The sequence below is a fragment of the Ailuropoda melanoleuca genome, chromosome 17 (assembly GCF_002007445.2).
Source record: "Ailuropoda melanoleuca isolate Jingjing chromosome 17, ASM200744v2, whole genome shotgun sequence".
Lineage (NCBI taxonomy): Eukaryota > Metazoa > Chordata > Mammalia > Carnivora > Ursidae > Ailuropoda > Ailuropoda melanoleuca.
Genome location: NC_048234.1, coordinates 1,839,583 through 1,854,211, shown reverse-complemented (window position 1 = coordinate 1,854,211; position 14,629 = coordinate 1,839,583). Strand labels below are relative to the sequence as shown.

At 48.7% G+C, this 14,629-nt stretch overlaps 1 protein-coding gene and 1 pseudogene across 1 annotated transcript in view; one reads left to right on the top strand and one right to left on the bottom strand.

Moving 5' to 3' along the window:
• Positions 1-14,629, bottom strand: part of ALOX15 (arachidonate 15-lipoxygenase) — a 33,281-nt gene that overhangs the window by 6,861 nt on the left and 11,791 nt on the right. Inside the window, exons 2-3 of the mRNA XM_002924474.4 lie at positions 8,429-8,608; positions 437-595 (exon numbers count right to left, since the gene is read on the bottom strand). Of these exons, the coding sequence (XP_002924520.3) occupies positions 437-595; positions 8,429-8,545 (276 nt within the window). The 5' untranslated portion in view covers positions 8,546-8,608. The remainder of the gene's footprint in view (positions 1-436; positions 596-8,428; positions 8,609-14,629) is intronic.
• LOC100470786 lies at positions 2,155-4,478 on the top strand (annotated as a pseudogene).

Genomic DNA, 14,629 nt, shown 5'->3' with positions numbered 1-14,629 from the left:
GGGGGGCTCGAGGGGAGGGCTGGGAAGCGTCCGTGGGACAGACAGCCGCATCTGGCGGGCTTGGAGAGACCCGGACAGGCGGCGAGAGTTGGGGTTCGGAGCCGGGGCGAGAACTGGGTGGATGCAATGGGAGCGAGGAAGTGGGTCGAAACTTCGGTGTTCTCATCTCCGGGCTTCTTCCCCCGACCCTTCCGCCGGCGCCCCCATCCCCACGCGGTGCGGGCGAGAAAGCCTGCGGGTCGGACACCTAGCAACCGCGGAGAAGCCTTGAAAGGGCAGCTTTTGAGAATAGAGGGCACAGGAGAACTGACGGCCGCGCGATGCAGGGCCCGCGAGTAGCGGGTCCGCTCCGAGGAGGCGGAGCGCGGGAACACGTCCCGAGCGCGCACCGTGCGCGGCGTCCGGGCCGGAGGCTCCCGCGCGCCCCGCGGCTCACCTGGCCTCGCGCCGGCCTCAGGCGCGTCCCGATCGCCGCCTCGCCGTGCTGGCCCACCAGCCACAGCCGCACCTGGTTGTTGGAGCCCGCGCACAGCGAGGAGCCGGTGGACACGCGGATGCGGTAGAGACCCATGCTGCCCGAAGACGAACTCAGCATCTAAGGAGGAAGGAGAGCGGACGCGCTAAATAACCGAGCCCGGGACCCCGCCCCTCGGAGGCCCAGCGGGTCCGCGGGTGTGGTGGCTCCCGGGTCGCCGGCCGATCCCGCCCGCCGCGGGGCCCAAGAAGGCGGGCCTGGCGGGGGCCTGGGGATGCACACCGTTCTCCCGGTGGGAGGAGAAGGAGGGAAGGGGGAAGCCGATCAGGGAGGATTGGGGCAGAAACCCTGCAGAAGAAGGAATGGACGCCTGGCCCAGCAGACAGATGGAGCGGGTGGCTGGGCGCACACACTGGCCTCGCGAGGGGGCTCGCCTCTGTGAGGGTCTTGCTTAAGGTTGCAGGGCAGGGTGGAGAGGGCAAGGAGAGCCCCGGTGCAGGAGCGTGTGAATAAGGTCCCTCATGGCCACTGCATTAACTTGGTCGACTTGGAACACTTGGAAGCCCTCCCCGCGCCAAGCTCTGGGGCTCCTTCCTTTCTAGCTTCTCAGCCTCTGCCTCTCTGCGGCCTGCCTGCGGGATACAAACCCAAGAAGCTTGGCATTCAAAGCTCTTGCTCACAGGCCTGCCCTCCTCACGCCTCATCCCGCTGCTGGCCATCCTCCTCTCCCCTCTCTCCCCTTGGGGTGGAGCCCCTGTTTCCCAGAACCCACTCTGTTGTTTGCTTAGCAGTCCTTGTTCCTGGAAAATTCTGTTCTGCCTTCTCATCCCTGGTTCGACCAGTTTTTCGGAGAAGTCCTCCCTGGCGATTCCAGCCCTCCCTGCTTTCCCCTCCAGAGCTCATCGGCTTTCCTCTCTATGCTTTTGCCCTGTGAACGCTTCTGTTACGGCCCGCTTGCGAGGACGGGAATTTGTGGGTACATCCACAGCGCCAGCCCTGCTGAGCTGCCGCTCTGCGGGGACCACATTCCCAGCAGGACCATCTTTACTTCCCCTGGACTGAGGACAGTATCAGGCTTGTGGGGGTCAAGAAGTGTTTGCTGGAACACACTGAAAGATCCGTTATAAATAAGTCCTTCCCGGGGTGGGGGGCAAAGGCAGGCGACTGCCACACTCCATAAACACAGGGAGAGTGAGACCAACCCCAGTGCGGCCTCGGCCTGGAGTACTGCACGCCCCGTAAAACAGAGGAGGCAAGAGAAACACATCTGGAGCGCGTATTTTCTTATTTGTTTACTTGTTTAGTGGGAAGGGCTTTAACCTGATCCAAAGTGCAAAAGGTAGAAAGAGCTATGTCCCCCGCCCCCCGTCTCCCTCTCGACCCCATACCACCCCGTGTCCCCACCTCCCTCAGTCCCTCGGACGTCTATCTTTCCAAGGCACATTCAGAAGCAAATACGTGGCTATCGTTTTTGTCCTTTTCCTGCACGTAGTCGCACATGGTACACGCTGTTCCCCGCCGGCGGCGTGAATCAGGAGATCTTCCGTGTCCGGACTTGGCGGGCGCCCTTGTGCTTACGGGTGCTGCTGTGTTGATGTCGCCACAGATAGTCTGCCGGCTTCGTATCCGTTGGACCTTTAGGTTGTTTGCACTCTTGTAGAAGTGTTTTTGCCGGACGCATGGGCGCCAGTCGGTGAAGCGTCTGCCTTCAGCTCTGGTCATGATCCCGGGGTCGTGGGATCGAGCCCCGCGTCAGGCTCCCTGCTCAGCTGGGGGTCTGCTTCTCCCTCTGCCCCTCCTCCTGCTCGTGCTCTCTCTCTCTCTCAAATACATAAATAAAAATCTTAAAAAAAAGTGTTTGCTACAAGAGATTACGGGGCATATACGTCATCTCTCAAAATAGGTAAATATGTGGTACAGAATCCCAGAAATGGCATTTCTGGGGCAAAGGCATGTGTGCATTTGTCATATGTACAGTTGCCCCCCCCCATAGAAGTTGTACCGATTTACACTCCCATGAGCGAGGTCACTGCGTGTGGAAATGCTCCCTTTCCCTCCCTGTCGCCGCAGCCCACCTGACGGGTGATAAATGGTGCTCCCATGTGGCCTTAATGTCCGTTTCTCCGGCTCTCAGGGACGTGCGGCGTCTTTTCATATCGTAGAAGCCGTTTATAGTTCCTTTCCTGTGAACTAGCTGCCCCGTTTTTCTCTTGGATTTGGTCGTTCTTTTTTTTTTTTTTAAGATTTTATTTATTTATTCGACAGAGATAGAGACAGCCAGCGAGAATGGGAGCACAAGCAGGGGGAGTGGGAGAGGAAGAAGCAGGCTCATAGCGGAGGAGCCTGATGTGGGGCTCGATCTCATAACGCCGGGATCACGCCCTGAGCCGAAGGCAGACGCTTAACCGCTGTGCCCCCCAGGCGCCCCTTGGTCATTCTTCTTGATGTGTAGGAACTAGTTGTACGTTAAGGAAATTAGCCCTTTCCCAGCTCTGTCGTGACTAAAAGGGTCCCAATCGCAACACTGGTGTTCCTACCCGTGCCGACGCCTCGGAGCCCAGACTGTGGCCTGGGATATTATTCTCCACTAACACCTGGGCCCCGTAGGGGGTACTTGGAGCAGGTCGAATTCAGGATATGCCTGGAACAGGCTATTGTTGCTAAACATTTTTTAAATTAAAGGAAGGGCGCTCTCAAGAAAGTCATAGGTGATACTGACAGGGCACGATGTCCAATTAGAGGGGCTCCCACTGGCTATGTTGTGACACTTTCAGGAGCAAAACCTAAATAAGTGGGTCCAGTTGAAATAGTAACTGTATCAGTTAGAATGCTTTCTGTTGCAAGTGACCAGAAAAATCTATTCAAAATGGCTCAGACAGCAGGGAAAAATTATTATCTCAGAAAATAATGGGTCCGTAGGGTGAGTTGGCTCAATGGTTGTTTAGCTCATTGGCCACACGGCTTCAGCAAGGAGCCAGGCTTTGGTTTTTCCATCCTTCACGAGTGAGCTCCCCCAAGAGCTCCCCCAAGAGCTCCCCCAAGAGTTACCTCCTTGGCACAATGGCACTGCGGCTCCCGCAACCCCGTGCAGACACCGCAGCTCACAGTGGGACAAGAAGGACCGTTTCTTCCCGCGCCTCCCTTTGTAAGAGCGGGAGAGGCCAGAGCCCCGTCTGCCAGCAACATGTTCAAGGTAATTCAGAGGTGGGGCCAGCCCGCGTCTGCTCACTAAACAGGACTCACGTCCCGAAACTTCCATGAAGGTTAAGGAGCTTTCGCTCACCTCCGTCCCCAAGGGTCATTGTGACTATGGGAGCCAAGGACCCAACTTGAAGAAAGCATCTCGCCTCTCGGCGGTTCCTGGGAGCCGCGCGCAAGTTGGCGTCAGGCAACGTACTCCCACCCTAAGCCCGGGAGCCCGGTGCGGGGGCCGGTGGGCAGCTACGAAGAGCTCCAAGACGCACCTCCTGGATTTTCTCCAAGACTTGGTGTTGCTGGTTTTGCTGGCATCGTCGGACTTCTTTTGGCTGGAGGCTCAGAAATAAAGAAGCCGTTGTAGCCTCCTGGGTTCCCGGAATGAGCTGTCTGTCTACGTTATCCACAAGCCGCTCGTCGTCTTCGTCCGGGTCCGTGGGGAGAAAGTGTGTGACTGGGGTTTACGAGGATTCGTAGTCATAGAAGATTTGTGCAAGGAGAACTTTCAGAAGCCAAGAAACGTGAAGACGTCCCTGGGAATAAGGAGAATGTTCCATGCTCTGCCCATTTTAACCAGTTATAGGGAAACATTGGAAACGCCACGCGGTAAAGAAAGAGAACGCCGCGGAAACATGGCGAGAGTGCTGAGGCTGCTATAGGCAAACGGGCTTGTGTGATGGACCCAAAGAGGGGCCACGGCGACCCCCTGGCTGAACGCAGGCTCATCGGGGGACCCACCTCAAAACAGCCATAAGCCCTAACTGACCAATGGGCTACTTACAACCAGGCACAGTTACCAAAGAGGAGAGACTTCCATAGGGCCCCATACCTGCTCCCTTCCCCCCTTAAACCAGCCCCCACCCACCGGCTCCTCGCGGACAGTCTCCCCTCTGCTGTCCTGCACCTGCCCCCTGGCAGTGTATTCGGTCAACTTCTATCGCCTTCGTTCTGCCTCAGGTGAATTCATTCAGTGCCCACGCTACAGGCTTCCACCCGATCCTTGCCCCACCGTTGAGGCCCCCCGTCCAATTTAGAGACTCCCCATTTAGGCATTTTGGGAAGTCAGTACTGAATGCGGGAAGCTGGCTTTCTTCTTCAGGAAAAGCTACACTGTGCTCCTTTGTCATCTCCGGTGATGCTACAAGTGGACTGATGGGAAATCCTTCCACCCGGAGATAATGTCCAGCCTTAGAACTCCCCATTCTCGTGTCGTTTGTCCTGCACATAACTAAAATGCCAAGTTAAAAAAAAATTTAAAAAGCAAAGCAGGGTTCACGGAAACCATCCAGCAGCCTCTCCTTATCTATTTTGGCCCAAACTGGGCACCAAACCCAAATCCTTCACGCTGGCAGGGGAGATGGAACCACGCCATCCCCCCGCCTTATCAGGATTTCCCCACACAAGGACGGGTGGACGCACAAACCCGTGGGCCCCACCAGCAAGTAAACAGGGATAATGGATTAGGAAGTAGGCACCCAAGGGTGTCTGCTGCAATTAGTTTGGGAAAGACCTAAATTCATAATAACAGTAAAAAGAGAAAAGTCACTGTAAACTGTCACCAAAAAGTATAATACAGAAGAGAGGGATTCCATCTGGATTTCTGGAAGGTTTTATAGGTTTTAACAAGAAAGGGAAGGTTACTAGCTGCGAACATAGGTGCTTCTCCTAAGAATACTTCTGTTGGTAATGAACAGATATATATCCATTCCCGCTGGTAGACAGAAGAGGATTACAAAACAGGCAAGTCTGTGTGAGCCAGAGTCCCGGGAAAAACAGCAGCCATTCCCCTGTTCAGGGCATGGGCTTCCCGTGACAACCAGGTAGAGAGGAGGTCCAGCCAGTCACCCAGGACCGGTGCTCCTGTTCCACGGTCGGGGAGAAAGGGAGTCCTGAGATGCTGAATGAGCTGACGTCCTCGAGAGACCAGGGATGTGCCAACACAACCCTCCCCTCCCCTAGGTCATGAGTCCCCCAGATGCCCCCTCGACCATAGTAACACGTGATGAGTGCATGCATATTTTTTTAAATAATACTAACAAAACAAGCCAGTATATGCAAATGACAGAACAAGGGTTCCACAACTCTGGCCAAGTGAGACCAAAGGAGTACATCATTTCAGGGAGGAAAAGACAGAGCGAAGAGGCTAACAGGAGGAAGATAAGCCTCAGAGCCCCAGTTCAACCTGCTGAGACCCTCGGTGCTTACGAGTGAGGGTCCGAGACAATATTTTTGGGGGGTGCAGGGGTGGGGGGAGGTAACAAGATTCCAGTAACACCAAGGAAACATCAAAAGAAGTATTTTAGCAACTTTAAGAACGTATCTTATTCTGGGGCGCCTGGGTGGCACAGCGGTTAAGCATCTGCCTTCGGCTCAGGGCGTGATCCCAGAGTCCTGGGATCGAGCCCCACATCAGGCTCCCTCTGCTGTGAGCCTGCTTCTTCCTCTCCCACTCCCCCTGCTTGTGTTCCCTCTCTCGCTGGCTGTCTCTATCTCTGTCGAATAAATAAATAAAATCTTTAAAAAAAAAAAAAAGAACGTATCTTATTCCTAGAGAAAAATGAGAACAAGAGCCAATGAAATAAGGAATTAAATCCATGATGTTGGCGTTTTAAAATAGATTTAAATAGAACGACAGTGAAGCCTTTAACCGTCACCTATGTGTTTATTTTGCGTACCATTTAAGGTGTATGCGAAAGGATCATGTTAAATATGTCACTGCAGGTTACGTTGTTGAAGGAAATTTAAGTTTGCAACCGGTGTTCAACTTTACCATTTATTTTTCAAAGTTCTGTTTGTGGGTTATGTTTAATGAAGTTTAGCATTAAATAAAATACACATGTTGGGGGGATTCTCTCTGTGGACAAAAAAATCCTCAAACTCTGAAAACCCTATCGACAATGAGCATAAGCTCTGTCAAACAATGACCATTAAAAAATAAGTGTACGTGGGGCGCCTGGGTGGCTCAGGTCATGATCTCGGGGTCCTGGGATCGAGTCCCGTGTGGGGCTCCCTGCTCAGCGGGGAGTCTGCTTCCCCCTCTCCTTCTGCCCCTCTCCCCCATCATGCTCTATCTCTCTGTCTCTCAAATAAATAAATAAAATCTTAAAAAAAAATAAGCATACACCAAAGCATTAGCAACGATTATTTCTAGGGAGTGGGAGAAGGAAAGGAAGGAACTTACATTTTCCCACACCCTTTGGAATTTTTTTTGTTTTTAGAGACCCATCAGTTATTTTTGCAAAATCTCAAAAACGCAATCTTGATCAAAATTCAAGGCTATAAATGCTATCGTAAAAGCACTAACGATAATCAAGTGTGGCTATAAAGGGAAGCCCCGAAACTGAAGTTTAATTTTCTTTTATAAATACAATTCAGAAAAATCAAAATGTAGTGAATGAGGCTCATCATCTGTGGAAATGGCACCAACCTAGTAATTTTCTCACAAATTAAAAATGGGGTTGGGGGCGCCTGGCTGGCTCAGTCGGGAGAGCGTGCGACTCTTCATCTCCGGGTTGTGAGTTCAAGCCCCGCCTTGGGTGTAGGACTTACTTAAAAAAAAAAAAGTTAAAGAAGAAATATGTAGTTGAGTTGCGAAGACACCCAACGGTCACTCACGGTAACTTGTGGGTACATTCAGTGAAGTTACATTGTGACCTTGAGAGGTGAAACCCAGGCCGCCTCCCCGCCTTGGTGAATAGCGTCCCTATGGAGTTTCTCTTTTGCTGTCCACCGTTGTGCAGTGAGGGCAGAGGGCAGATGGCTTTCTCTTTAGCTCATGGGTCTTCAGGAAATATTCCATGGGACTTAAGGAAATATTCCTGAGAAATCCTACCCATCCCTGGACCCGATTGAGATGATGAAATTCTGGACTTCACACTGATGCTTAGATTAGACTTTGGGGTGCCTGGAGAGGAGGCGAGTGTGGGGGGGTATGCATCATGGGGGGCCAGAAGGCATACATTGGTAGCCAGTCTTCAGAACAGCCCCCAGTGATCCACACACTCCCCGAATGTCTCAGGGTTGGTCTGCACAACCAACAGAATATGGCGGCAGTGATGGTGTAGGACTCCTGAAGCCAGGTCCTAAAAGACATCTCTCACTCCATCTCTCTGCCTGTCTCCCCCCCGGCCACGCCATCTCTTAGGCTGCTTTTCTGGGAGAAGTCAGCCACCATGTCATAAGGACAATCCAGAAACTCCATGGAGAGGTCCTCATGGCAAGGTTCTGAGACCCCTGCCCCAAGCCAGTGAGGAACTGAAGCGCCCAGCCAACAGCCATGTGAGGGAGCCATCTTGGAAGCAATTCCTCCAGCCCCGCTCGAGCCTCAGAAGACCACAGCCCCAGCCAACATCTTGACCGTAACCTCCGGGTAGACCTGAGCTGGAACCACCAGAGATTCTCAGAAACTGTGTGAGAGAGTAAACGTTCGTTGTCCCAAGCTACTGAGTTTTGAGGTAATGGTATTGCGGCAACAAATAACATGTTCCACATACTTAATTTCCGAACCCTCAAACTCATAAGCTTCTGTCGGTCAAAAAACATTCATGAGGAACTTACCACTTACAAAATGAGTCTCTTTCAGACATTCCTCCCTTATTAGCACCAGATACCAACCTTGCCCATCCAGCTGGCTCCCAGGGAAACTCCAAGTGTTGAAAAGGGCAGATTTCACCCAGTCCGTGGAAGCGCTGTTAGAAAACTGGTCTACCAGCAAAGCACTTGACAAACAATGTTGATGTTGCAAGAAGGGCCACGTACCTGGGATAATTCAGACAGGGGCTGAGCAGGGTTTCCAGGCACCCGGTTCGTAGGTGGCACATCAGCGGCAATCAAAGGGACAGGCCTGGACACCCAGCATAGCTCTTCCACACACATGATGTCCACCAGTCCTTTTTGTGTCGGAAATCCAAAACGGAGACTCCAATACAGTAGGCCCTCCTGAAATTGTGGAAGGAAGGTTCAGGACCATAAAAACACATATGTTAATGTTGTATTTGACAAGTATTATTTCATCCAAGCAGAGCCCAGCGATATGATTTAGTGGGTTATAAATATTGCTCCCAACAGTCATGGAGAAGGATAGAGGGATTTGAGAGGGCAGAGAGATTGCCAGACGCTCTGGGCGGCATCATGAGTTTCTTCTGATAAACCTCTGGACCTTCCATTAATACTCTGAAATGCCTGATGTGTTGTAACTTTGAGTGAAGGACCTGGATTCTGCATCTAAGTTTACTGAAGGGCCATCCAGAGACGCCATGTTGGGCGCTGGGATGAGAGGCAAGAAGTCTACGAAGGCCATTAGTCTGAAGACTCCCTCAGGAATTTGGGGGAAGCTTTTGGATTTCTCTAGGCCATGAATATTGGGGGAGGGATGGAATAAGAAAATTTCCCTTAGAATGTTAAGGACATGGATGTCCCTAATTGACCATCATGCTACGTTTTGAGGTCCCATCCAGGGTAGTCTGAACAAAGGTGGTGTAGCCAGCTTTGGTCCTCATGTTGGTCCTGAGCCAGGAGTGCACCCCCACACACACACAACTGCCAACTTAGATTACTGATGCCAGGTCGTTTGATGCTTATCCCACACAAGCCTCTATGATCCTGGGAAATCCACTTCAAAGACAAGGGAAAGTTGTATAAGTGCCCTGACATCAGCCTTAGAGCCTTCATGGAATGGATGCACAATCTCAAATCCACCGTTCATGCCATTATGTGAACTCAGAGCCTCTAAGCCTAAGAAATTCTCTGGTGAAAAAACCTGTGGCTGAAGACCTCAACATCCAGTATCTCCCAGCCTCCGTAGACACCCCATTCCTTAAGAGAGTGGAGGTTTTTGGGAAGCATTTACTCCATGCTTAAAATTAATCCCCCTCCACCCTGTTCCTTCTGCTGAAACAGGATTCCGTTGTCCAGTTGAAGGATGCTGTGTTTATATTTTTTGATAATTATAGATAAAGGTGCTGTAATGATCATTGCTGTGTGATACTAGTATTCACTTCTCTTGGGTAAATACCTAGGAGTGGGGTCGCTGGATCATAGGGTAAACATAAGTTTAACTTTATAAGAAACCGCTGGACAGTTTTCCATAGTGGTTGTACCATTTTGCATTCCCACCAGCATGGAAAGAAACAAACGTCACCCAGATGAGAATAAACAGAGGCTGTTTATTCAGATCTTGCTGGATTGCAAGGGAGTGGGCCACCATCATTGAGGTTGGCGGAGACGCCAAGGCAGGCAGGGTGGTTGGAAAGCTGACAGTCAAAGAAAGGGAAGGCTTCAGCTCTCTTCTGATGGGAGGCAGCTGGCAAAGGAAAGTTGTAGGCAGACTAACCACAAATGGGGTATCTTATGTGATTGGGGTAGGGGGACTTGTCTTTCTCCAGTTGGTGCTAAATCGGAAGCCGGGGCAAAACTTAGAGAAGCTGGCAGTTATGGACCAAATCCTGACTATTTGGGGCCAGTCGCTCAGAGGCTATGGTTTGGCTTCCTGGACTGGTGGCTGCAGGGGTTGTAGACCAGAGTTCTATGTTTCTGTGTCATTCTGACCATTGTCCTTTGGTAGATTGTCTCTCACCAGCAGCACGTGAGAGTTCGGTCACTCTGCATCCTCACCTGCGCTTGGTGATATCATCCCGCAGGAGCTGGGGGCGGGTGGTGCCCGGTTTTGTGTAACAGGTGCACGGTTGTGTGCTATCGTGCCTTTACTTTGCATTGACATTCTGCTAATGACTCACTATTGTGAACACCCTTCCACGTCCTTGTCTCACATTTGTCTAACTTTTTGGTGAAGCTCCTGTTAAAGTCTCGCCCATGTTTTGTTGAGCTGTTTGTTTTCTTATCGTTGAGTCTGAAGGGTTATTTATATACATTCTAGATGTCAGTCTTCCATAAGATGCTTAGTTGGCAAATATTTTCTCCCAACGAGAACTTCTCAGGAAGCAAGGGTGCTTTTCATCTCTTAACAGTGTTGTTAGCAGAGCAGATGTGTCTCATTACTTAAGTATTTAATTATAATTTTAATTATGGGGACATACCCTCTATCAATCTTTTCCTTTTGTGCGTGATGTTTGCCTTTGCCTAACAAAAGGCCAAAAGGCTCTCTCCTATGTTTTCTTCTAGAAGTTTTATTATTTCACATTTTATATTTAGGTCTGTGATTCACTCTGAGTTAACTTTCGTATGAGGTGTGAGGAATGGTTCAAAGTGGATTTTTTTTTAAAAAAAATATTTTATTTTAGAGAGAGAGAGAAAATGCTCGGTGAGGGAGGGGCAGAGGGAAAGAGAGAATCTCAAGCTGACTGTAGGCTGAGAGTGGAGCCTGATGTGGGGCTCAATCCCACGACCCTGAGATCATGACCTGAGCTGAAACCAAGAGTCAGATGCTCAACCGACTGAGCCAGCCAGGTGCCCCAAAGTTGATTTTTTTTTTAAGATTTTATTTTTTCAAGAAATCCCTATGTCCAACGTGGGGCTTGAACTCACAATGCCGAGATCAAGAGTTGTGTGCTCCCCCAGCTGAGCCAGCCAGGCGCCCCAAAGTTGATGTTTCAATGTAATATCTCCACTGTCAGTTCTGATATTGCTAACCTGTCACTTGTCTCCTGTTTTCTCGGTCATGACTAAAGTTTTATGTATTTTATTGATCTTTTCCAAGAACCAGCTCTCTGACCTTTTTCTTCTTTATTCTGTTTTTTGATTTTGCTGATTTCTGCTCTTATCGGTAAAACCAATCATGACATAAAAATCACTACAGCTTTAGGGGCGCCTGGTGGTGCAGTTGTTAAGCGTCTGCCTTAGGCTCAGGGCACGATCCCAGTGTTCTGGGATCCAGCCCCACATCGGGCTCCTCCGCTGGGAGCCTGCTTCTTCCTCTCCCACTCCCCTGCTGTGTTCCCTCTCTCGCTGGCTGTCTCTCTGTCACATAAATAAAAAATAAAATCTTTTTTAAAAAAATCACCACAGCTTTATAGTATAACATGAAATCTGGAATGTGATGCCTCCAACTTTGCTTTTTTAAGACTTGCTTTGGCTATTCAGCTCTTTTATGATTTCATACAGATTTTAGAATTGTTTGACCTAGTTCCATGAAAAATGCTGGTGGGGTATTGATAGGGATTGCATTAAATCTGCTATTCCTTTGGGTAGTATGGACATTTTAACAATATTTGTTCTTCCAATCCATGAGCATGGACTGTCTTTCCATTGGTGTCATCTTCAATTTCTTTCATCCATATTTTATAGTTTTCAGAGTACAGGTCTTTCACCTCTTTGGTTAAGTTTATTCCTAGATATTTTATTATTTTTGGTGCAATTGTAAAGGGGATTGTTTTTTCAATTTCTCTTTCAGCAGAAAGCTTCATTATTAGCGTATAGAAATACAATGAATTTCTGTATGTTGGTTTTGTATCCTGCCACCTTACTGAATTCATTCATAAGGAAGTCTAGTTTTTCTAATATTAATATAGTGGCTCTATTTTTTGTATTAGTATTTTCATTGTATATCTTCTTCAACTCCTTTATTTTTAACCTATTTATGTCATTATATTTAAAGTGGATTTATTATAAATGGATCATATTTGGGTCTTTTTAAATTCAGTCTGATCATCTCTGTCTTTAATTGGTATTTTAGTTTTAAAAAGATTATTTATTTATTTATCTATTTATTTGTCAGAGAGAGAGCACATGAGCACAAGCAGGGGGAGCAGCAGGCAGAGGGAGCAGCAGGCTCCCTGCTGAGCAAGAAGCCCAAAGCGGGGCTCAATCCCAGGACCCTGGGATCATGACCTGAGCTGAAGTCAGACACCTAACCGACTGAGCCACCCAGGCGTCCCTTTAGTTGGTATTTTAACCCATTTACATTTGATATAATTATCAATATGGTTGAATTCAAGTCTATAATTTTGTTGTTTCCTGTTTGTTCTTTCAGTCTTATGTTGTTCCCCCTCTTCTCGCTTCTCTTTGGGGTATTTGGGTATTTTTTGTATTGCATTTTAATTTACCCATTGGCTTTTGGGCCGTGTCACTCTGTATTGTTTTTTTAGGAGGTGCTGTAGGAATTATGATAGACATCTCTAACCTTTCACATTCTACTTAGAGCTAATATTTTTACGACTTGAAGTAAAAAGAGAAGCCTTCCAACCATAAAAGTCCCTTCATCCCCTTTTACATTATACTTGTCACATATACCACATCTACGTACATGCAGCATCCCACCAGACAATGTACTCGTTTTTGGTTTAAACAGTCAATATGTGGGCGCCTGGGTGGCACAGCGGTTAAGCATCTGCCTTCGGCTCAGGGCGTGATCCTGGCGTTATGGGATCGAGCCCCAACATCAGGCTCCTCCGCTGTGAGCCTGCTTCTTCCTCTCCCACTCCCCCTGGTTGTGTTCCCTCTCTCGCTGGCTGTCTCTATCTCTGTCGAATAAATAAATAAAATCTTTAAAAAAAATAAACAGTCAATACATATTTTAAATAACTGGAGACAAAGAAAATAGCTAAATGGACTACCTAGATATGTACCATTGTTGTTGTTTCTCCTTCACTCCTGAAGTTACAAGTTTCCGTCCGGTATTAGTTTTCTTCAGCCTAAAGAAATTTCCTTTGCCATTCCTTGTAGAGCAGGTCTTATGACAACAAATTCTCATCATTTTCCTTCAGCTAAAAATGTACTCATTCTGGGGCACCTGGCTGACTCAGTCACGGACGTGCAACTCTTGACCTCAGGGTGGTATGAGCCCCACGTTGGGTGTGGAGATTACTTAAAAATAAAATCTTCCAGAGGCACCTGGGTGGCTCAGTCGGTTGAGCATCTGACTCTAGGTTTTGGCTCAGGTCATGATCTCAAGGTCATGAGATCGAGCCCTGTGTTGGGCTCCAGGATGGGCTCCCCGCTCAGCAGACTTATGGAGATTCTCTCCCTCTCCTTCTGCCCCTCCCCCTACTCTGTCTCAAACTCTCTCTCTGCCTAAAATAAATAAATCTTTTTTAAAAATAAAATAAAATTTAAAAAAAATAAAATGTCTTCATTTTGCCATTATTCCTGAAGGATTTTTCACTGGAAATAGAACTCTGGGTTGATAGGTCTTTTCTTTAAATACTCAAAGGATTCATTCAACAGTCTTGTGGCTTCTTTGCTTCTAATGAGAAACCCATAGTCATTCGAACTGTCATTCTGAGCCCTTGTTCTCTGGCAACTTTAAAGAGGGTTTTTTTTTTTTTCTTTATCTTTGAGTTTCAATAATTTGTTGTCTGGACATGGTTTTATTGAGTTCATCTTGTTTGGGGTTTGTTTGGCTTTTTGAATCTGTCCTTTTTGGTCATTCACTAAATTTGAAGAGTTTTCATCCATTATTCAAATATATTTTCTGCACCAAATTTCTTCTCTCCTCTCTTTCTGCGACTTTGGATTGTGCCCTAGACATTGTGAGACTCTAGGTCCTGTGAAAATCCTCTGGATAATGTTGGTATTTGTTTGTCCTGATTTAGCAGACAACCGACCTGGTTAGGTTCAGACGTGAAGCTCGGCCTCACCGTCTGAGTTCTGGCTTCAATGTTAATGGAATTTTCAGAGCTTTTGCTGGGCGGCTCTGGGTCTGTCCTAGGCATGCACAGCTCTGCAATGAACCCAGGATCTGTGTAAATCTGTACACACAACTGGGGCTCCCTCTGCTCCTGTGCGCGCCTCTGGGGATGTTCCCTGCTCTCTTCAACCTCCAGGGACCTATTTTTACATCCTCTCACTTGAAAGCAGGGGGTTTTCCTCAAGCGTTAGTCACCCGTGCTGCCAAGCTCTGCGCGACGGGGCCACCCTGGGGCCAAGTGGTGAGAGAGAACAAAGCAGGGAATGTCGTGGGGACTCGCCACCCACACTCCTTTCCTCCACCTTAGCTTCTCCCCTTTCCACTTCCTCTGGCCAAAAACGTGGGTTTTCTCAGTTCTAGGTGCCTACTCCATGGCT